Below are 24,850 nucleotides of genomic sequence, written 5' to 3'. Positions count from 1 at the left end.
TTGGGTTGGCTGGCCTTTTTCTCTATAGACAGTTCAACCTATTTTCCCCTCACGCACTCCTCTTAAGTCTTCTCAAACTGTTTGATCATCTTATCAGAAAAAGAGATGCCAATAATTATATAATGGGCAATGCAGAGAAAACCATTTTAGGCAAATGCTAGACCAAGTTCAGGTACACACTAAAGCCTCAATTCAGCTTTGTATTATTCCACTGTTTCCTGTTCATGAAGCACCAAGAATCCATTCAGTAATCATGAGGTCCTGTCAGGTAAAGCTCTAACTTGCTGACTCTCAGTAGGGGATCTTTTCCTTAATTATATGAATAATTGAGTCACTATTATGACAGTGTTTTGAGTAGTTACTAAAAAATAAGAGAAAAAATTTGCATCCATACCTCAGGTTTTTTTTTTTTTTTGGTGTTAGCGATTGATCCCAGAGACACTGAGCTACATCCCCAGTCCTTTTTTATTTTTTATTTTGGGACAGGTCTAAGTTGCTGATGGTCTTGCTAAATTGCTGAGGCTGGCCTCGAGCTTGCAATCCTCCTGCCGCAGCTTCCCAAATTACTGGGATTACCAGTCATCCCTGGGGTTTAAATTAACCATACAGATTTTTAAAAAGGTTAAATAAAACTCAACATTAAAATTCCAACTGAGGAATTTATATAAATATAAATATGTAAATATATTTATATAAATATAAATATATAAATATATGAATTTATATATTCATATAATTAAGGAAAAGATCCCCTATACAAAAACCAGGAGTTTTACTTTTTAGAGCATATTTTGTTAGAAGTGTCCCACTCTGTTGTGATCTCTCTATTGCCTACATTTATTGAGCACTTATGCATCTGGCACCAGGCAAGGTCTTCCTGTGCATTAACTCATTTGGTTTTCACCACCTCATGAAACAAGCCTACAAGCAAATAGTCTGAAGGGAGCTCATTTAATTGAGATGAGCCTTTTGAGACTCATCTCAAAGGAGAAGCTAAAATACCCAAAGGAGAAGCTAAAATCTTCCGAGCTTCTCTGTGGTTAAGCAGTTGTTTATTTCGTCAAGGGAATGAAACATCAGGCCATCAGCTGGATTAGGTAACTCATAACATAGTGCTGCTTCATTTGAATAATATTTTGGCAGCTATCTACCGCTAATATCTCAGATAATAATAATTTAATTTAGAGACTTTCCTTAGTATGTTTTAAAAAAGAGTAAATGGCATAGATTAGCAAACACACATTATCCCCACTATCACGCATGTTTTTTCTTTCTTTATGGTGATGTGAGGTAGAAAATAAATTTTATTTGTTCTCAGACTCAGCAAGTATGGGTAATGATTTTATTTTACTGCCATTTCAGTGTTCAGTAAATGTGAACAGATTGTTTCCACCAAGGCTGCTGATATTTGAGCCAAGTTGTAAGTATGATTTGTAGATGATAAAAGGAAACTGGGCCACCCATAAAATAAAAATTTGACCAAACTGCAGTTCAGGATTAAGGATGTTGTCAACCAGATACTGCTTCCATTTCGTTGGAAATCAATGAGGAATGCCTAGAAATTGTGAAACTGCAAAAGGGATCTTTCAGGATGTTTGGGAGAGAGATGGGGAGAGTTGCTTTATTCTCTCAGAAGTCAAGGAAGTCCAAGTTTCTCAGCAATCCTGATTCAGCATCTCAGTAATAGGTACTAGAAAGGTCTGGATCCCTATACCCAGGAGATTGTTGTCCATGTTGAAGAGGGCAGCGTTGGCTGGATGTAATGCTAGAGAAGGGCTACATTATTTGAATGAAAAGAGTCGTAGTTACTGCACAGAGATCAAACCACATGCTCTGTGTCTTCACAGTGGGACACAAAATGCTGTCAAGGGTACGTCTTCTTATTACAGCCACATTCTGTGAATGGCAAAATATGGGAACACCTGGTTTCTCTCATTTTCTTCTCAGTGTTGAGATTTTGATTGAAAAAGTCTTATAAACATCCCTCACATCATTAATTTTTATGATTCCAGAAAGCACCGTGGGTAACTAGGTTTTTCCAATAAGGGAAGCGAATGAGCTATTACCCAAGAACTTTCCATATATTATCCCATCTCATCTTAGGATAACATATGGAGTAGTTAGTGCACATGCCCCTGTTTACCTTAGGATGTGCAATTGTGAGTATCCCTTTTCAATGACTCCCCCAGCCCAGTTCATGTAATAGATTCTATGACTCTGAGAATGAAGAATAGTTTGATTATGTAAACATGTATTTTAATTTCGTCCTTGAGGATGCAGATTCAAGCAGTGAAGAAATTAAAAAGATGCTGCGATTGCTTTGAAAGTGATTTTCCTAAGGGCCTCTTTGAAATGTTATGTAACTTTTTAGAAGATGTGGATTTTAGCAAATGCTGCTAAAAGGCAATAAATGTTAGCTTGGATGAGGCTCTGTGGCCAGTTTTAGGAATAGGAGTCCCTTGGAATCAAACCCAACATTTCACCTTAGTAATACAAGGCTTCAGTGTTCTAATGGCTGAGTGCATGTGCTCAAGAATAAGTGTTCTTAGAAACAGTTGCAGAGACTTACATGTAACTCTAGACATTGCCTTGTTCATTATGTGAGCTCTGCACAGTCAGGCATTCATGAGTTACAAGTTCCCAAAACACCACAAGCTATGGGCCTGTTCTCTGGACCTAGGAGAGGTTTCACTGGCATTTCCACAACTCAGCACAGAATTTCACTCTTTCATGGCTCAAGAAGCCTGTGTCATATACACAGCCTCATTGCCAGTATTAAGAAGATACACAGAAGTGACACAGAACAGTCCCCAGTGGAACTCAGGGAGGGGGAGGGGGAGAGGGGCCACTATGACCTGTGTTGAACACAGTAATTTTGTGTGGTATTACCAAGAGGGTAATTGCTACCTCCCTGTATTACAGCAGGATTTCTCTGGTTGTGCATAATCCTTTATTTCATTATATTCATCAAGGCTTATTCATACAATTTATTCATTACCATAGAAGCTCTCTATAATGAGTAATTATAAGTATTACAAAATCCTAGATGGGAACATTAAAGAGATGAAATAAATTCCCTGCAGTCTTCTTGTAAGCCAATATAATAGTAGAGACAACCCAAGTTTGCCAAGTTCAATGGCCTACTCCAGTGTTTTGTCTCAAAACAGAAAGAAGCTCAGAGATCCCCGAATGGCATGGGAACGAAGGGTTTCTTATCAAGATTGCACCAAGTTGATTGTGTGCTGTGAAATGTAATATGGCCTCATTTTCATGGAGAGAGCTGGTACTATAAATGCTACAATGCATGAATTAAATGATTCAGCTATTTATACATATTTTATATGTTTCTAACAAACTAACAAATGATCCTTGAAATAGAGAAAGTTGTATGTTGAGGTTTTTCTACCCTTTTTGGGTGTATGTTTATTTTAATGAGGACACTGGGAACACAACCATTTCTTCCCTGCTAATTCATTCCGGCTTGCCTCCTTATTTCCATGAAAGAAAAAATCTAAAGCCATTTCTGCCTACGGATCACCATGTTTGGCTTTGTGGGTAGTTGTGAATAAACCTAAAACACGGACATAGTCAGAGGCCTGAGGAAAGAGAAGGATGCTAGAGTCAAGGAGATGTCTTGGGGGGGAACTTGATCCTGTAGATCAGGGGCTAGCAAATTAAGTCCTATGGGTCAGATTCAGTTCCCGACTTGTTTTGGTAAGCCTGTAAGCTAAGATTTTTTTTTTTTTTAACCTTTTTAGATGGGGCGGGGGAGGGGAATCAAAGAAAGAATTACACTTCATAACTTGTTAAAAGTATAAGAAATTCAAATTTCATTGTCTATAAGTAAAACTTATTGGAACATATGATGCTTGTTTTATACAATGTTTATGGATGCTCTCACAGCAAGGAAAGATATGTATTTGTGACAGAGTGTGTGAGGCCTGCACAATCGAAAATATATGTCGTCTGACCCTTTAAGAATAGTTTGTCACCTCCTGATGTAGATAATGTAAGTTCTGATGATGAGGCTGATGTCCTGTCAGTAAGTCACTGGATGTGCCTGAATTCAGAGACCTGCATACCCGGCTATACCTCAAAAGCCCTGTTGAATTGTTTGCTTAGGTTAGTACCCTTTCATTTTATACCCCTAGGCTGATTTTTCTTTTACTCACCCATTTCTGATTCCAACTGTTTGCTATGCTTTATGTAAGTCACTCTGTTTTTAGGGAACCATGAAGAACATTAAAAATATATAAAATTAATAATAAAGGACATTTGAATGTTCTAGAACTTCAGAGAGCTCTCCATCACTGTACTGCCTCAAAAAGCACCTCGTGCTTGGGACCGCTTAGGGCTCTGTGAGTATAGGGTCCAGCGCCAGTCCATGAAGTAAGTAATGAGGGCTTTCTAACATTTCTAGAATGTTCTACCTTCCTGGAAGCGTATTAGTAAATTCTTTCAAGATGGATAAAGACATAGATTGTAGATCAGAAGTTCTTTATCTAAGGCACTCAGAATTTAGGATGGTGAACTTGGATGGGAATACTTTTTATACCTATAACAGAAATCTACCACTTCCTTCAAATATGATCACAGGCAACACCCTATAGTAATATTAACAGTACTTATGACTAAGCCACCAATAGAAACTACAGAAATTTTCATTTCATTTTACTGTAACTAAACGCTGCAATATTGCAACATATCTGTGTTCTTATTACTATAGAGTTGAGATAGTCATAAAGTAGGAGCTGTGGCACACTCTTATAATTCCAGTTACCCAGGAAATGGAAGCAGGAGGATTGCAAGTTCAAGGCCAGCTATGGCAACTTAGCAAGACCCTGTCTCGAAACAAAAAATAAAAAGAACTGGGGACATAACTCAGTGACCTTGGGTTAAAGCTGAAAATCATCATCATCATCATCATCATCATCATCATCATCATCACAGCTGTCTAACTAGATAGCTAGATATTATTTGGTATTGATAAAGGAGCATATTTATTATTGTGCTACAATTTTTTAAAAATCATTTTCATAACTGTTATTTTTTATTTTTTGCAATTCTTTATGTCTTAGGCCTTAAAGACATTTTTCTGAGGAGGGGACCATAGGCTACCAAAGAGGTTCTTGACTCAAAAAAAGGATAAGAAAACCTCTGCAAGGATGTACCCACATGAACAAACACACACACTCTTTGTTCATAGGCTTCAGGGTGTTTGTAGACTCCCCCTTACAAGTCCATGTCTAGCCATATTGCTAAAATTCAAGTTAGTGAGCTATATGAGAAAGGGCTTTATTTTGTTTTGATTTACTTAAGGCCCCATTCAATGAATCACTTATGGGAATTGACTTACACTCTCTTCTTCATCAGAGCATTGCCGTGGTCTGTCTTTTAGCATTATCTTTACAAGAAGAGGAGATTATATGTCCCCCAAAGATAATTCTCTTGGCTTGTATCATGTTAGGCTCTTGATAATTTTCAGTGATAAATTAAAAATCTACCACTTCACACTCTGATTTGTAGTTTAATTTTCTATTTTAAAAACATTTTGTTTGAATTTTTACAACACATTATGTATTGATTTCATAAGTTTGGAACTGGATCAAAAGTGTAAATGACATAGTACCTTTCATATTAGGTTAATGACATAGTACCTTTCATATTATTCTGTACCATGAATATTTATGTCATTGTTTTTACAACACAGAGTTATTACCCACAGTTATTTTTCGTATATAGGAAAGCCACAGTTCAACTGAGAACATAATTTCTGCTAATATGTATGTGTTGTCAGTCGCAGGTTAGGATTTGCTTATACCTGTAGTGGCTTTATGCTTTCTTAAGTTCTGTTCATTATGCTGGTATCTAATGTTTCCCTTAATTTTCTGAGATCTGGGTGGGACCTTAGAAATTTTATAGTGTCATGTTTCTCAGTCCTTCTAAGCTTCACAAAATATGGATACCTGGACTCCACTCCCAGAGCATCTGAGTGAACTGGTGTGTGGTGGGACGTTATAGTGCTTTTAAATGTTTAAAAAATACTTTTAAAAACAGAAGGGAAGCTTCCTCAGTTCAGCCAGGCTTGAGATCATGACCCAGCATAACTCCTTCATACAAACAAGAAGCACTGCCACATGCCTGAGGGCTGCTGGCTAGTTAGTAACAGGTGGATTTTCTCTATTTCAGAATGCTATTTGTCCGTCTCAGATTTTTTTTTTCCAAAAAAACATTAGGTCATTTACCAGCTAATGTAGACTTTTGTGGTCACCGCACTCCTCAAGAAATATTTAAAATTAAATATTCCAACCTATACACTAAAAGCTTCTCCTGTTTTACCATTACCTGATAAGCAAACAACTTTCTGGAAAAACCTGGAGACTATTTTTTCTTAACTGTTCTTGCCCACTTATCTCTGTAAATTTGCCCTATTCTCCTATCACAATTAAGAGAGTGGCATAAGTAAGTAGCTTGTAATTCTTTTTTTTTAATATTTATTTTTTAGTTGTAGTTGAACACAATATCATATTTTATTTATCTATGTGGTGCTGGGATCAAACCCAGGGCCTTACAAGTGTGAGGCGAGGGCTATACCGCTGAGCCACAACCTCAGCCCCCAGTAGCTTGTAATTCTTGATATTGTACATCTCCAGACCTTACTGATCACTTTTGTTATGATAGGAATAAATCTCAAAGATTTTCCTCGTTACATTTGATAGGCTTGAATATTTAAGACCACATTGGAAAGTGGGCCTGCCTTTCCTTGGTGAGCTAGTGTGAATCTAGCACTTCTGGGGAAAATATGGGAGTACTTCATGGGAAAAAATGCCGCCCATTTATGTTTCATACTCATCATCTAAAATAACATAGAGGGCATCAAATTAATTAATAATCTTGTACCCTTTCCATCCGAGATTTTTTGCTTTAATTTATCTGATCTTGGGTTTGTGATCCACTTTGTTTGTCCCACTAGGTTTAGAAATTAATAAAATGTTGCCCTATATAGCACTTATCTTCCTAGTGGTTATTCATTCTTAGTGCAGTAAATAAGCCCAAAGACAGATATTTAATGCAGCTATTTAGGCTTATACAGATTAGATGAATCAAGCTTATGGCGGTTCTTAAATTGATAACAGGTTTTCTGACTTATGGGTTTTTTAAAAAATAACAACTTTCTTTTAATTTTTCTTAATTTTCTTAATTTTAACTTTAATTTTTCTTCTGTTATTTTGAAGTGAACTTAATTACAACTATTTTGAAAAAAAATCAGATGACATTAAAATTTTGGATCATCTTGTTTTTCTTAGGCAATACAGTATCAAAATTTGTACAACAGAATCCCTCCATTGAGTTACTACTGGAGACCTCTGCATTATTTCTTTGTGGGATGACAACATTCACCATATAAGACTAATATTGTATGTGTCCATATGTCCATACATATATTTATAAATGCAGTACACTGTGAACCACAATGTATCTAGGCCTGCCAAAGGATGAGTATTAAAAAAAAATGTGATCCCAAAGTTGAAAAAATAATCTTGTTTTAAAGATATGCTTAGCCTGTGAATAAAGATAAACATTGTAATGTGTACTTTAAGAATTGATTTTAAAGTGAGAAGGTTTGATGGAGCAAAGATTTAAGCACTTAAAATCAAAACCGGCCAACACCACAGGACTATAATTCCAGCAACTCAGGAGGCCTCGGCCTCAAGAGAATTACAAGTCTGAGACCAGCCTCAGCAATTTAACAAGACCCTAAGCGACACAGTAAGACCCTGTCTCAAAAGAAAAAAGAAAAAAGGTTGGGGACGTGACTCAGGGGTTGAGTGCTTCTGGGTTCAATCCAAAAACAGTATCTATAGTCAGGTAATATTTGGGAGAAAAAGAAAATTATACATATATTTATAAATGCATATAATATATCTAGAAGAATACATAATAAACCAAGAATATTACTGCCTCCAGCAAAGAGAACTAAGGACAGGGAGACTTGCTTTTCTTTTTTTGGTACCAAGGATCGAACCCAGGGGTGCTCAAACACTGAGTGCCACATCCCCAGCCCTTTTTAATATTTTATTTATAGACAGGGTCTCTCTGAGTTGCTTAGGGCCTCAATACATGGCTGAGGCTGGCTTTGAACTCTCCATCCTCCTGTCTCAACCTCCAGAGCTGCTGGGTTTACAGATGTGCTCCACCATGCTCCTTCCTTCCTTCCTTCCTTCCTTCCTTCCTTCCTTCCTTCCTTCCTCTCCCTCCCTTCCCCTTCTTTTCCAACCCCCACCCCTTTCCTTTCTTTCTTTTTCTTTTATATTTTTTTTTTTAAAGGAGGAAAATTTTATTTTGGCACACACTGTCAGAGGCTTTAGTCTGTGGTCAGCTGGTTCCACTGTTTTGGGCCTGAGGCAGACAGAATGTGATGAGTGATGGGTGTGGCCGAGGAGAGCTGCCCTGCTCACTGACGCAGGGAAGCTGACAGAGAGAGCACTGAGATTTACTTTTTGAAAACAGAAAATTAAAAATATGTGTGGAGATAATATATCCAGACAAGAACTGTGAAGGGTCTGAGATTTTTTTACCCCACTTATGGTCTAAGAAGTTAGTTTGCCATAGTTTTGTGGATACTGGCAGAAAACAGGAGACTTCTGGGTCAAAGACAAAGGACTTTATTACTCAAGGCATAACAAGCAGAATGAGCACCAGCATGCATGTCAGTTTCCCTTGCCCCCAATTCCCATAGGATTGTCAGATACATCTAGAAAGATGCCTGTACAAACAGTGTGTGGCATTACAGGAGAATCGCCTAAGCACAGGGAATAACCTATTTAACCCTAAGCATGGAAAATCTGAATCTGAACCTAAAAGGGCAGTAAGCAGGCTGGCCCTGTGCTCTGGCTTCCAAGTTGTTCACTATACAAACATCCTTGAAAAGATAACCTGGAATAAATGGCAGTTAGCCCCACTCACAACACTCACAAGACTGCTCAGAGACACAGATACTTATGAAGAATTGCTTATTTCTCATTATGTATTTGATCCATCCATTCGTACACACATACGTATATGTGTATATATAAAGTTTAAAGGCTAAAAGTAACTTCTGATGCTTTAAGGCTTTTTTTTTTTTTTTGTACTGGGAATTGAACTCAAGGGTGCTTTTTAACCCCTGAGCCACATCCAGCTGATTTGTGTATTTTATTTAGAGACCGGGTCTCACTGAGTTGCTTAGAGCCTTTGAACTCGACATCCTTCTGCCTCAGCCTCCTGAGCGGCTGGGATCAGGGGTGTGCCACCGTGCCCCACTTGTTTTAAGGCTTTTTAACTAGGTTGTTTTAAAATATTTATACATTGATTATTGGTTAGATTATTAGACCTGGGTCTGCTATCACCTAACTTAACATGGATCGAAGGTCATTATGGTCACAAACTCCAATTTTATATCGGTCCACTATCTGCAAGGTCAATTTATTGGTCAAGAGGAGGGATCTCAACGGACAAAACAAGTGATTCAGCACAACTCATTTTCCCTGACTATAACAACTATAGTCACCAGAAATGTCACCTTGGGCACTTTCATTACTGAACAGGGATTTTTACATAGTCTTCAATTTGAGAACTAGCACCAACATTTTCTTTAGTGAACCTTTCTTTGGTCTCATTCTAGTTCTGTTTCAAACTGAAATGAATTTTGAGTAAGTATGAATTGAAAATTGTAGGGAGGGTGGGATTCTTTTTGGCTTTGGCACCTGGGTACTAAGGGGCTATAGGAACAAGCTTTCATTCATCAACGGAACACATTAGGTTTCTGTTTTACAGTTCAGGGTGGGCCAGAGGCACCATGGTAGGTCTGTGATGGATGAATTAACATCTTGTTAGAAAGGTGTTGAGCCCCTCCTAAGTCACCTTGAATGCCCTGTTTTTGCAGCAGAAATGACCCATATTTTAAAAGTACAAGTATAATATACATTAAGAAAAATATATAAATCTTAAATGTGCTGCTCAGTGAATTTTCATGAAGTGAACACAGTTGTGTAACCAGCACTCGGATTAGGAAATAGACATTTCCTGAATCCCAGAAACCTCTTCCAGCCACTACCTCTGTCTCCTAATTAACTATTTCAGTTCATTTTGCCTGTTTTTGAACTCTTATGAATGGAATTCTACATTATACACCCTTCTGTGCATGGCTTCTTTTGCCCTAATTTATATTTGTGTTATCCATATTGTTTGTGGGTCATTGGGATTTGTTCATTCTCATTGTTATATAGAAGTGGTTCTCAGTGGGGGTGAAATTGGCATTGTTCACTGACATTTTTCTAGTTGTCACAACTCAGGATTTTCAGAGAGAGGTTGCTGATCACCAACCTACCATGCACAGGACAGTGCCTCATGACCAAGAATGATCAGGCCACCAGTGAGAAACCTTGCTGTGTAGGAGCATTCATAAGCGTTACACAGCTTGAACCTGGCTTTGAAATTCTTGAAACCATGCTTCTTGAAACCACAGTTTTATTGGAATAGAGACAAACAGGAAGAATCTTTATTTGTTAAATAAAGCGTTAGAGTGAATATGACTGACCGTGTACAGTCTCGGTCATAGACAAAATTGTGTGTTTTGGAACTGCTTTATGAATTTGAAGAGATTCTAGATAAGAGAATGAAATGGACTAGCTCAAGGTTTTCATCAAAGAATGAAAGGGCTTTTTTTTGAAAATAACTTTATGGAGGAACAATTCAATACTATGAAATCCACCCATTTTAACTATACAATTCAAAGATTCCTAGTAAATTCACACAGTTGTGCAGTGATCACCACAGTCTAATTTTAGAATGTTTCCATCACATCAAAAAGATTCCTGTTGTCCATTGGCAATCATTCCCATTCCTACCCTAAGTCCCCATCGGTCTGTTTTCTGTCTCCAGATATTTCCTTTTCTGTATGTTACCTATAAATGGAATAAAACAATATGTGGTCTTTTGTGACTAACATTTTTACTTAGTTCAAGGTTCAAGGTTCAGTCATGTTGTAGTAGTACTCCAGTCTATTTTATGACTGAATAGGATTCCATTGTGTGGGCCAACCAAACAAATTCTTTTTGTCCACACAGAGGTTAATTTGGGGTGTTTCCAGTTTGGGGCTTTCATGAGGAAGTACATGAAGTACTTTTGAGCAGAGGTAGGTAAATGGCTAATACAAGCAGGCTTTTGAAGAAGAGCATGGGGCCAGAGCATAGGACCAGCCTGCTTACTGCCCTTTCAGGTTCAGATTGAGATTCTCCATGCTTAGGGTTGTCCCTAGGCTTAGGTGATTCTGGGATAATGCTCTATATCATTTTCGATGTTTCCCAAAATTACTTGGCCAGTGCCCTCTTCCCTGCCACCCCCACAATGTAAAATGTACTAATATCTCCATGGACAATCTGAAGAAAGCAGTTCATGAAGTATTGATACCACCCAATTTTACCACTTATGGTGAATTCCTTATTTATATCATAGATTGAATTTTCATGAATCAAATTGGTTATTTTAGGTTTTTAAAAAAGTGACTCTTCATTCCCATTCAATAAACTCTCACACTCTTTTAGTGCTTCTGCTATGGTTGGTTGGCTCTATAGTTAGTGACCATGAATAATATGGCATCTTACCCATGCAGTGGCCAACTGGATCAAGGCAACCTGAATGACTTATTTGTCATGAAATTTTATCCTTAGCATTCTAGTTACCCAACTGGGTTGAATAAATATTGGTTATCTCCATTGCATGTGTGTTCACTTTGGCATTCTGGATGCAGAAGAACTTGAAATCTACGTAAATAATGAAAATATCAAAGTTTCATGTAAATGTCACCCATGCCTTTTAAGTGGTATTTTTATATTGTCCATGCAATAAAATTCAGCTTTACATTTCTATCCAACATCAACAAATGTCCCATCTATTAAAAAGAAGAAGAAGAAGGAGAAGAAGGAGGAAAAGAAAGAGAAGAGAGGAGATAGGATGGAAGAAGAAAGAAAACACAAAAACTAAAATTCTGCTTACCCAATCCAACTTTCCATTTTAATAGTTATATCCAAAAAAAAAGATCTCTGCTTAGGGTGTGCTTGGTTAGCTTGGTTCTTTGATCCACAGAAGAGCAGAATAACAGCCCCATAGATCCGGTCAGTACACTCCTGAGGATGATTTTTCCAGTTGAACCAAGAAGACCCTGTTTTTTTGTCAGATTTAGTAACTAACATTCAAACCAGACAATTTTAATAATGTGCACTCTGAAATATATTGCAATTTTTCACTTGTCAATTATACCTTAGTAAAGCTGAAGAATAAGTGAATGAGTGAATGATTTATTTATATGATAAATAAAAATTGGGGCTGAGGCTGTAGCTCAATGGTAGAGCACTTGCCTGCATGCGTGAGGCACTGGGTTCAATCCTCAGGACCACATAAAAATAAATAAATAAATAAAGATATTGTGTCCATCTACAAGTAAAAAAATATTTTAAAAATAAGTAAATAAAAATTTAAAATAATTTCAAGTTAAAATAATGTATACTTGGAGGATTTCCCAGGGCTATAAAACCATGTTAACTCTGTGGGAATACTCTTCATTTTTGATTTGGAGCTTTAAGATTAAGTCTTCAGCAATAAATTCTTTTTAAGAAATTAAAAATAAAAAAGATTAAATCTTCAAGATGGAAAGTGTATGTATGGTAATTACTCAGATTATTTGTGTTAGAGAAAAGTTATAAAGTGTGGCCTGTAGAAAGATGTTTGAGCTGGGCATGGTGGTACACACCTGTGATCCCAGCCGTTTGAAAGGTTGAGTCAGGAGGTTCACAAATTCAAGGCCAACCTGAGCAACTTAGTAAGACCCTGTCTGAAAATAAAAGGGCTGGGGATATAGCTCAGTTGGTAGAGTGCTTGCCTTGCATGCACAAGGCCCTGGGTTCAATCCCCAGCACCACAAAAAAAAAAAAAAAGAGTTGCATAATAATTTTAATGTGTGATCAATGAAGGTTGAAGCCAGCCCTTCAGGTTAATCCTCTTTTTGATTTTTTTCTTTTAAATCCCTGTCTTCCCCTTCAGGAGCTAGATTTTTGGCTGGACTGGCTGGATATTGGTTCAGGAGTCTTTTTTCATCTGTGTGCATGAAAGCAGTAATGGGGTACATGATTAAACCATGTTAGGCAGTATATTAGATCACGCTGTCATCCAGTTGTACTTGCCAAGGTAAGCCATGTTTCTCAGGCTCTCATCCCAGCCCCCTAATACTACTTCTAAGTCCCCAGGAAACAGCTCACATATGCCTGTGACAGGTCCCATTCACAGTGTGACTCACCAAGCACACAGTCAGGATTCAGGATAGCTGCTGTGTCTTTGAATTCTAGATTGTTTGCTTAGCCTGTTTTTGAGCTTTAGATAAATGGAGTCACACCATATGTTTTTTTGCTCTTCTGTGACCATCTTCTTTCAACATTGTGTCTGTAAGACCCATCCCTGAAGCTGTGTCTAACTCTCCTTTGTTCTTTCTTATTGTTGTGTTGGATTTCATTGTGTAAACACCTTGATTTATTTACCCAGTCTACTGTTGATTGACAGGTGTCTGAATATTTATAACAACACTGTAATGTAGCTGCTGTTCTTCCAGCCATTTTGCAGATGGGGAGACTGAGGCTGTGAGTGCTTCCTGAGAGACATTCAGGTAGAAGCTACAGATTTTCAAAAAAGCAATAGATTTTTTTTTTTTTTTAAGGTCAGCTTCCCAGGCTTGTGTCAGGAAGTCAGTACCACAAAGTTTATGGGAGGCCAGTTCTTGGCCTCTCCTTGAATAGAGGTGGAGGGGTATGAATAAGGCAACCTATTCTCAAAATCCATTAATAGGATTATATTGTTATGTTGTTTATTGTGTGCATGCATGAATATCTTAAAACAAATCCCATCAGTATGTACAACTATAATGCACCAATTTTAAAAAGTGGGAAAAAAATCCATTAGTAGTAGGATACAAGATGTTCTGATTTCATATCTCTCCCTGACCATCTTAGACACTGCCAAAGTTTGTTGGATCTGCTAATGTATTACTGGCTTTTGGAATGATAACGAAAGTACACAGGAGGTCTACGCTTCCTTCTGTCAGAAACCAGATGTTCTCCAGCTCAAGAATGCAAATCATACACCTTGTTTTCTTCTCTGAAAAATAGGAAGTAACGTGGGCAGCTTTTCAGTCTGGATGGAAGAATTTTTTTTTATATATATATACTGACAAAAGTGGTTGTGTATGTATGCAGAAATATTTTGTTTTTCTAAGGTCATTTTACAAAAGCTAAGTGTGCAAGCTGTCTTCTGTAGAACTTTGTCCTTTTCTTCCACATACTCCTTTCCCCTGTGGAATCTGTGAGCTGTGCCAGCCAGGAGGAGAATGGCTTATTTCCAAAATTAAAAAATAAATAAAAAAAAAAGAAAAAGAAAGCACTTTTACTCATTGGTTGATAAAGGGGGAGTGTGCAGCTGTTTAAATTGTCTAAATTCAGTCATTGTGGAGTCTGAAGTTGCCTTCTCTCTCTCACCTCCACCAAAGTCCTCCTCACCTCTCACTCACACATCTTCTCCTGGATTCTGTGTCTCCTTCTACCAACTCCCAACCAATGAACCAGCTCTCAGCTAATTTCAAGGTAATGTGTGAAAGCTGAATGGTCTTAATATAGGGTATTAGATCTTGGTAGAAAAATTATCTAAACTCTATAAAATCATGATGTCTGCAGTTTCACAACTGGGTTTAGAACTGTGAATTCTAGAGATTGTTCTCTCACAATGCAATTGTTTATAGCAGTGATATAGTAGTTAAAAACAAACCATCCCCTCTGATCAACACCAGAGAAGATGTACATTCCTTTGAAAAGATTTCCTAAAGAACAAGGCAAAGAGATCTGCACTGTTCAGATGATGTACAAATTTAATAAATGCAAGGTTAGGGCTTAGAGAAGTAAACCCTTATTAGAATTCCAGATAAAAATACAGGATGTTCAGTTAAATTTGAATTTCAGACAAATAAAGAATATTTTTTGTATATATATGTCCCAAATATTGTATGAGACACCCTGTAATTTTATTTGTTAAATCTAACAACTCTAGCTATTTTTTTCAATATAATTTCAACAATTAATATTTGCTGAGTATTTCTGGTTTGATGAAGTGAGCTCAGGAGCCCCAGGCCTTATGTTTGTCTCTTAAACCATTGTATCCACAGGCTGCAGCATAGTGTTTGGCATAGAGTTGATGATTAATAAATATTTTTTGAAAATTTTAATCAAAGGAATAAATGAATTACAAAATATAATGATTCTTCTAACCTAGGTAGGAATGCAAGCTCTCATACATATAAAGATAATGTGACTAATGTGATCTAGTTTTGGATTTCAGCTGATTTATTTACTTAACAGACTAGCCCACTTAGGTAAATAATTCAGATACTAAATTGGTTACTCCCACTTCAAAGAGAAGTGATAATTAAACTGGGGATTGAACAATGGTCTAATCTAAATTCAATGCAATATTTTAAATTTTCTGATTTAAATTGCCCTCCTAAACATAACATTGCCTATCTCCTTTTTCATATACACTTTTATTCTACAGTTCCTATCAAATAAGTTGTATGACTTTAATTCTCTTATTTCTGACAGGGTTGAATTTGATGGAGTGGAAATGGATGGGCACTAACTAATCAGCTGTGACCTAGAGCTTTCCTACTAAGTAAAATTATTGGTTTGATCTAGATTTTCCTTCTAAGGCATTTCTAACTCATTATAACACTTTCATCTATAATAGCCTTAAATGAAGGCTAGTTAATATATAATATTTTTTCTAGTATAAAACTTAGGCATATAGAATTTCTCGTTGTTAGAGTTTATTATTTTTTGAAATATAAAGATAAAACACAAATTTAACATAATCATAGACTCCTCAAATCTCAGGATTGTAAGACCTTAAGTATACCATTTATAATTGAGATCATATAATCTCTTTCTCCTTCAGAGGAAAACCCTGAAGAACTATACAAGTTTCTGAGAATAAAACCCTAAACACTTTCTTATCTATACTTTTTTAGCCTTTCTTATATAGACTATTTCTTTCTTGCTTGAAGTGATACTCACATTCAGTCATTAAAATTGGAATCCCAATGGAAAGAAAAGATTGAAAATTTGGGGTCTATTTTAAAAAAAATACAAAAACAGTGTGTCAAGAAACACCGTAAACAAAGTCATAAACAACACATTCATAAAGTTAAGGGATATAGAACTGGTGGGAAGATTAACCAATACATTTACATATCAGGAGAAAATACAAACCATCTTGAAAATAATAAAAAGTGTGCAATGACACTCAAAATAGAAATCTGAACTAAAAATGTCATTTAAATACTATTTTCTTCCATCAGATTGGCAGAAATCCAAGTCTTGCTAATATATTCTGTGTGTGTGTCCCCAATGGCAGTGGGGACCTGGAATGCCCACATTTTCCTGGTAGGAGTAGAGTTTTGTATAATCTTCCAATTTGGCAATTTGGTTCTATCTATCAGTATTACAAAGCCCCTACCGACTGATTAATAATCCCACTTCTAGGAATTAATCCTACATATATATTTTCACGTGTGAGAAATTATGTTTAAAGTTATTAACTGCTGCACCGTTTGTAATAATGAAGGATTGGAAACAATCCACTATTCATCAAAAAGGAAGCAGTTAAATATCTTATTGTATATCCATACAATGGAACATTGTGCAAAGGCAAAATGAATGAGAAAACTCTCTGTATTCTACAAGGAAAGGAGAGATCTAAAAAGGCAAAGTGTGCAGGGTGTGGAAAGGATAAATAAACAGTTTCTACACAAAGAAACTGTCAGGACGTATGAGAAACTCACAGAAATGGTTACCTATTTCCATCAGAGGTGGAAAAGATGGATGGGGAGATGATGGGATTTGGAGTGAAAGAAGCTCTCTTCCACATACCTGCTGTGTGCCCAGGCCCAGCAGCAAGAGAGAGCTTGGCCATTGGGGTGAACTTCAGCGGTCTGACTGACAGGAGCATAGAATGTGAAGATGGGGAGTGGTGAGAGGGGAGTGAAGAGACAAGGAGCTGCCCTGGAGGAAGGCTGACCGATGAGGGTGCCAGACCCCGCAGGTGAGAAAGTCAAACCAGGTGCAGGGAGGTGATTTCCAGGAAGGCTTAGGATGAATGGCTAAAGCCAGAGAATCCCTGCAGAGGGAGAGGACAGCAGTCCATGTGCAGCCCAGGAAGGGATCTGGGGCAGAAATGCCCAGGACATATCTAGCAGCCGTGTCTAAGTAGATGGAGTGGGGGGTCATGGGAAAAGCAAGCCCAGACTTTATCCTTTGGGAAAATAAAACAAAACGTGCTTCCTTCGGGAATCACCGATACACTCTTGTGCTTTGTCTGCCAGCCCTATGATAGCTTCTAAGAAGCCATGGTGACTTCTAACAATTTGTTCCTTATGGTCTTATTTATAAGCTGAGCTTTTAAGATCCCTGAAGACGGATCAGTTTCTAATAAGAAGATGGGGACTTGAGACCCTGAGTGACCAGCTATGCGACCTCAGACAAAACATTTAACATCTTTGAACCTTAGTTCTTTTTCTGTGAAATGGTCCAGATGAGGTATGTCACATGCCACTGTGTTTAGTGAGGCTCAGGTGTAGCTTTGGAAACTGTAAATTTCCCTGGTAAGGTGCTGACCACTGTCACGGTTCTTGAGCATACTTCAGTCAATAGAAAACAGCTGCCCGTTCTGCCCATGGGTGAGAGGGCTATGTATGTTTTTGCTCTGTTAGAAATAGTAGGGCATTGGGAGGTGTCATAGTTGGAAAATAAAAGACAATATCCCAATTTTTGAGGGAAATCATTAAATTTCTTTCTACACTACTTCTTTCATGACAGGGAAAGCCCGAGCAGAGGGAAGCACTAGAGCTGCCTAAATTTTAACTGATTTCCTTAATTTTTAAAATTTCCTTAATTTTTTTTCTTATTCTAATTATCTTATTGGCAATAATAACTTTTAATTATCACTAGAAGCAACTACTTTTCTTCTTCAAGTTAACACTAACTGAGGGCTTGACTGGTGCTGTTTTATGTACATCTTCCCATTGAATCCTCCTAAAAGCCTAGTAAGCAGCAATTACTGTTAAATCCATTGTATAAACGAATTGAGAGGTTAAATAATTTGCTCCATGGCACAAAGGGGGCTGCTGGTGGACGAGGCTGCCCAATCAGTAACTGTGATCTTGGTGTACATTCTGCTTCTTTAAGAAAACATACTTTCAAGAGAGGGAAGTGGGTGGGGTGGGGGTAGGAACAAGAGTCTTTCTACACAGTGATGTTATAAATGTTGTTGAACTCATGATTACTAAGTAAGGACCCCAAATCTGTAACCCAGCTGAGACTTGTGAACATTTCTCCCATTTTTGAGACTCAGTTCTACCACCATGGCACACATTTCCTTCAGCACTATCTCAGCACCTGGTCTTCCATCTGTGAACCATGACACTCAATTAACTAAATGTATGAAATATCATGAGCATGACAAATTAACGAAGTGAAAACACTTAACACTTATTCGGTAAATTTTTAGCTTCTACAATGTTGCAGGCACATGGATTCAAAGGTAAATGTGACTCGAGCATCCCTTATAAAAACCTTGTGTAAGAAGTAAATGGTATGTCAGCAAATAACCGTAGTTAGCCTAATTTCTTTTAGATTTGTTATTGTTCCCTAAATTTGCTTAAGCATTAAAATTATCTGAAGCACTGTAAAAGTTTGTTGTTGCAACAGCAACATCAAAACCCCCTACAGCCAGGCATGATGCACACCTATAATCCCAGTGGCTCTGGAGGCTGAGGAGGGAGGATTAAAAGTTCAAAATCAGCCCCAGCAAATTAGGGAGGCCCTAAGCCACTTAGAGAGACCCTGTCTCCAAATTAAAACAATCAAAACACAAAAAGAACTGGGGATTTTGCTCAGTGGCTAAGCGCCCCTGGGTTTTATCCCTGGTACACAAACAAACACACAATAAAACAACAACAGCAATGAAAACCTTTTAGTGTCAGTACCTCAGAGCAACTGAATTAGAATTTCTTAGCGAGGGCCCTGTATTTTCAACAAGTGTCCAAGGAGAGTGTTACAATTAGGTAAGTTGGGGAACTCAGCTCTGAATCCAAACAGGATCCTGTAGGGTTGGAGGAGGAAGTTGCTAAGTGTGCCTGTGTGATGGGAAATGAGCCAAAGCCTCACAGCAGTGTGTAGACCACACCTTAATGAGTGAGTAAGCAAACAAGTAGAGAGGAAGGACATTCCAAGCAAGAAGCATGAAAAGGAATGGTTTGATCCCAGTGGGAGCTTGGGATTTGTGTGATGGTCAAGAAGGGTGGTAGGTAAAGCAGGAAAATTGGCCATGGTCCCTACATGAAGTCTGTGGACATTACCCTAAAAGCCACAGGGACCACCATAGGATATGACACCAGGGAAGAGACAGGGAATCCTGTTTGAAGGGTGTCAGGGGGCCTCCTGGAAACAATTAGCTAACTAACAGTAGTAGAATGGGTTGAGAGGTATTAGCTAAATTTGACAGAATTTAGTGATAGATCGAGTTTTTTTTTTTCCTTTTTTTTTTTTTTTTTTTTTTAGTGAGGGAGAAGACAGTAGAACAACTCCTTGATCAGATAATGGAGAGAGGTGTGAGTCATTGCCCCGTGGTGAGGAATCTGGGAAGAGGAGCAAGGGGTGATGACAAGAAGATGAATTCTGTTTGATCATGCTGTGTTTCAATGGCTCTGGGGATTGTAACTACTAGGCATTTGGATATCTGCTGATAAAGAATTGGGATTCATAGTGTAACAATGGTAGACCAAGCCTTGGGGGCAGGTGGGAATCACTAAGGGGGTTCAGGGGAAGTTCTGCTGAGGGAGAACTAATGAGAACCCCATTATAAAAATGAGCTGTTCTCTCTCTTACCCTCTTATCTTGCCTCATCCTCTTGTCTTCCATAATGCAGCAAGAGGTTCCTCACCAAATGCTGGCTTCTTGGTACTGGGTTTTCCAGCCACCAGAACTGTGAGAAAGAAATTTCCTCTTTTTCTAAATTGCCCAGTTGATAGTGTTTTGTTATAGCAGCATGAAACAGACTGAGACAGTGCCTGAGCAGAGTGAGCAACATTCACATTGAATCTGCTTTTTTAATATAAACTTTTCAGAAGGACTTCAGGCCATTTCAAGCTGAAGAACTCTTTTAGTTTATAATATAGACTTTTATTTGACTATCTCTGGGATGTTAATTTATGTAATGGGAGGAAAAGCAGTGGAATAATCTGCTTGAGGACGTTCTCAGAAAGCGTGTGGCTCATTTGACATATTCGAGCAGGGTCAAACAATTGTCCAATTGTGTTTTGGATTTAGGTGTTAGTTTTGATTTCAGTGCTAACAAATGCTGAATTAATTCTCATAGAGTATGGAGAACTCAACAGAATCATAATCTGTTCACAAATCACAAATCATACACAGTTCTTTGAAACAGATTTCAAGGAATATTTTACGAATGCATTTGTGAGTGGGAGTTCTGTTCTTTTTAACATTTGAAGTGTGCTGGCTGTGAGAAGACAGACCATAGCAGGTCTTACTTGAAGACTTTAAAGTAAGACTTTTAGTGCACTGCATAACAGGAGCTATAACTGAAGTTTGGAAAGTGTCATTCTACTGTGTATTGCTACTAAGGCCTATATCCACATCAGTCAATCAACAGAGTATTTATTAAGCTTCTATTATTCATTCAACAAACATGTGCTAATACCCAATAAAGTCCTTTATTTTCCACCTCTTTTTAATCCTTGCAACAATCAGCAAGAATCTAATAAGAATAGCACAGCCTCAAAAGATGTAATGGTTAGGTTTAACTTGTTGTAGGTTCTAATGGAGCCAGAATTGAAAATGACTCTAAGTTATCTGCTTTAAAATCTCCTATCAGTTCCTCTGAGCCTGGCCCTATTAGGAAGTCAAAATGATGGCTTTTACCATGCAGGTTTACACTAAAGTTCAAAACACAAGATTTAAATCTATAAATCCATAAAATGTAAGGCACACATCTAAAACATTAGGAAAATGCCACAGAATGTAATGTCTATAGGAGTTTAGGAGAGGCATCAAAGAAAGCCGGTGGGTTGTACTGCATGAAGAACAGGCAATATATGGAGAGCTGAGGACATGGAGACCCTTCCAGGTGGGAAGAGCTGAATGACCAAAAAAAAAAAATAAAAAAAACAAAGGTGCAAAATTGTGTTCAGGAAATCGTGATTAGATCTACCACCTACAACAGAAGTTTTGCATCTGAGAGTAGAAAATGTGTCTTATAAGGGTAAATGGAGCCTGCAGTGGAGGCCCTTCAATGCCAAGCTAAGAAGTAAGACTTTATTCTGTAGCTAATAGAAAGCCATTTTAAAACTTTTGAGGGCTGGGTTTGTGGCTTAGCGGTAGAACGCTCGCCTAGCACATGTGAGGCACTGAGTTTGATCCTCAGCAGCACATAAAAATAAAATATAATAAAGGTATTGTGTCCATCTACAACTAAAAAAAAATTAAAAAGAAAAATTTTGAATACAAAATTAACATGATTTAAAAAGTGACCTAGAAAATTAGGGCTGGGGTTGTGGCTCGGTGGTAGAGCACTTGCCTAGCATGTTTGAAGCCCTGGGTTCAATTCTCAGCACTGCCTATAAATAAATGAACAAAATAAATGCCCATCAACAACTAAAAAATAAAAATAAAGAAAGAAAGAAAGAAAATTAACCTGATTATCAGTTCTAGAGATCAGTCAAGGGGCTCTGGGACAAAGGGGAATGGAGGCTTCCCAAGCATGAGCAGACCCAGAAGGAGCAGGGTTCCCAGGGGACTGTGTCCAGGAATAAGGTCCAGAGAGTCAGGCCAGACCAAGGGAGATGTGTAGTTACAGCAGTGGGGACAGTGCACCCAGAGGAGCCTGCAGAGTGTGGTCAAGAAGTTAAGGGAGGCCGGGTCTAGAGCAGCTATTCACCTCCCCAGGTGGATCTGAGAAGTGAAATGTGGCCATTTGTAGTCCAGTTGAGAGACTATCATAAAATACCATCAACTGGGTGGCTCATCAACAACAGGAATCCTTCCTCACACCTCCGGAGGATAGGAAGTCCAAGATCAAGGCTCCAGCAGATCCGGTGTCTGGTGAAGGCTGCCTTCTAACTAGGGCAGAAAAAGGGCCAGGCCACTCTGTGGGCCCCTTTATGAGGGCGCTAATCCCATTCACAAGCGCTCTACCCTCAGGATCTGATTACTTCTCAAAGGCCCCACCCAATAATCGCCACATTAGAGGCTAGGTTTTGGGGAAAAGACACAAAAATTCAGACCATTGCAGCCTATAAATGAAGAATGAGCTTCAGAATCTTTGGGAAACTCAGAACAGGTTATACTGCAGAGCATAGCAGAGATGGAGGTCAGTGGGTGTGGACGAGGCAGAGCATCCTCAGGAAGCCTGCTCACTGTGTGTTGTGGAGTCAGGCCTGGACACTATAGTGGACGTCCTGGGGACCAAGACATGGAGGGGGTGTGGGGATATAGCTCAGTTGGCAGAGTGCTTGCCTCGCATGCACAAGGCCCTGGGTTCAATCCCCAGCACCACACACACACACACACACACACACACACACACACAAACAAAAAAAGACATGAAGGATCTAAGAGTGTTGATGGTGGAAATTGGAAGATCTTACATGAATGACATCATGAAGAAAGCCTCGACATGACTTGTAGATAATTAGAGGAAGGACAGCAGTGGGTCTCAAGCCTCTTGAGGTTGTACATGATGTGGAGTTACACTGGCCGTGTATTCATGAAACCATGTCCAATTCATTCTACTGCCTTTCCTAGTCCCAGGAGCAAGTTCCAAAGGTTATTTGGAAAACAATTATTTGGGCCTTAGAAAAATTTTGTCATTAAGAACTTGTTTCCATGGGAAATGTGTTTAAAATAGTCTAATGTATCAGGAATATTGCAACCTTATATAACCCTGAAATCGAACTTCCTCTGGCTTTACTATCTTTCCTCCTGCTTCTCAGCACAAGTGTGAGCGATCTCTACCCCAAACACTGAAGAGGGCTTTTAGGATCAGGTATAAAGATTGTGAGTGTCTGTCAGGGTGTAAGCCTTTCTCCTTAAAAAAAAAAAAATATTGGAGCATTATAATTATGTGCAACAGTGAGATTCATTGTGACATTCACACATGCACATTGCAAAATTTGGTCAATTTCAAGATCCTCGAAAGTAAACTCCACACACTTATCCACCCCAAACTTCTGGCTATGTACTTCTTCATCTTGGGTCTCCATTCTAGAACAGGATGTAATTTCAGAATGATTTGTTCCAAAAAAAAAATATTTATGCTTTTACCTGCAAAGACGCATACTGCTTCTCTTCGGCTGTCCTATTTCCAAAAGAAAAATGTAGCCCTTCTGAGTTTTCCCCCTCTAAGCAGTTTCAGATCTCCTTTCTTCTTCTCCTTTCTCTCTTTACTTTGACCCCTCTGTATGGAAAAACTAGGAGTAATGTATTCATAATGGGAGGTCTGGGGACGTAGACAGGGCCAAATGAAGACTGATCTCTGTTTTGGAGGGACAAAAGGGAATCCAAAGAAGATGCTGCTAGGTCTCCTCTGTTTTCACTCAAACCCCAAATGTCACTGGTAATATTTTTAAATGTTGTCCATACACATTGTGGATATGTCCATGCTTGTGATATGTGTACCCAACTGTTGCATCTGTCCATTTGTCATTCTGTCCCCTTCTGCTTTCTTTACTCTGTGATGTGCTTATGAAAGGATTTCTCATAAAACCCCAAGCAGACTTAATCCTTAAATTAGAAGTAAAAATAATGAACTCAGCTACTTTAAGAAACATGGTCAGGAGGGATAAAGAATCAAGTAGTGCAGAAGCTAAAGTGATTATGAAATGCTTAGGTTTTCATGGTTTTGTTTATTGCAAAATCTTAGGGAAATGTACTTTTAAAAACTTAAGCCCTTTGGTTTTAGGCGGTTGTAGACTTAGAGAAAAATCAAGGAGAAGATACAAAGGGTTCCCATATACCCTTACACCTCTTTTACCCTGTTAGGAACTTTTGCATCAGTGTGGCACATTTTTACACTCAATGAACCAAAAATACATCAGGAAGGAGCACAGAGATACTGAGGAACAAAAGTGGCCAAATTATATTGTTATGTTATGTGCATGTACAAATACCTAACAAGGAATCCCACTATAATGTGTGATTATAATGTGCCAATAACATTAAAAAAAAGATATGTCATTATTAGCTGAAGTCTATATTTTCTTCAAGTTTTCTTAATTTTTACCTCATATTATTTTTCTGTCCAAGGAATCCACTCCATGTCACATTTCATTGTCACGTCTCCTTAGTCTCTTCTTGTCTGTGACAGTTTCTCAGACTTTCCTTTTTCTTTCTTTTTGAATTTATGTATTTATTCATTTATTTTTATTTATTTTTTTTTGTATAACATAATTTTCTTTTTTTTTTTTTATTGGTTGTTCAAAACATTACAAAGCTCTTGACATATCATATTTCATACATTTGATTCAGGTGGGTTTTGAACTCCCAATTTTACCCCAAATACAGATTGCAGAATCACGTCGGTTACACATCTACATTTTTACATAATGCCCTATTAGTAACTGTTGTATTCTGCTACCTTTCCTATCCTCTACTATCTCCCCTCCCCTCCCCTCCCATCTTCTCTCTCTACCCCATCTACTGTAATT

At 38.1% G+C, this 24,850-nt stretch overlaps 1 protein-coding gene across 4 annotated transcripts in view; it reads left to right on the top strand.

Moving 5' to 3' along the window:
- Papss2 (3'-phosphoadenosine 5'-phosphosulfate synthase 2) overlaps positions 1-24,850 on the top strand; it is a 95,256-nt gene that overhangs the window by 18,850 nt on the left and 51,556 nt on the right. Inside the window, exon 1 of one of the 4 annotated variants that reach the window (XM_015498873.2) lies at positions 14,517-14,666. The exons of the other annotated variants lie outside the window; for them this stretch is intronic. Coding sequence (XP_015354359.1) covers positions 14,640-14,666 — 27 coding nt within the window. The 5' untranslated portion in view covers positions 14,517-14,639. Of the gene's footprint in view, positions 1-14,516; positions 14,667-24,850 lie in introns of those variants that run through there. 4 annotated transcript variants of the gene reach the window in all.

Source organism: Marmota marmota, unplaced genomic scaffold (assembly GCF_001458135.2).
Source record: "Marmota marmota marmota unplaced genomic scaffold, marMar, whole genome shotgun sequence".
Taxonomy (NCBI): Eukaryota; Metazoa; Chordata; class Mammalia; order Rodentia; family Sciuridae; genus Marmota; species Marmota marmota.
This window is presented reverse-complemented; position numbering and strand designations above follow the sequence as displayed.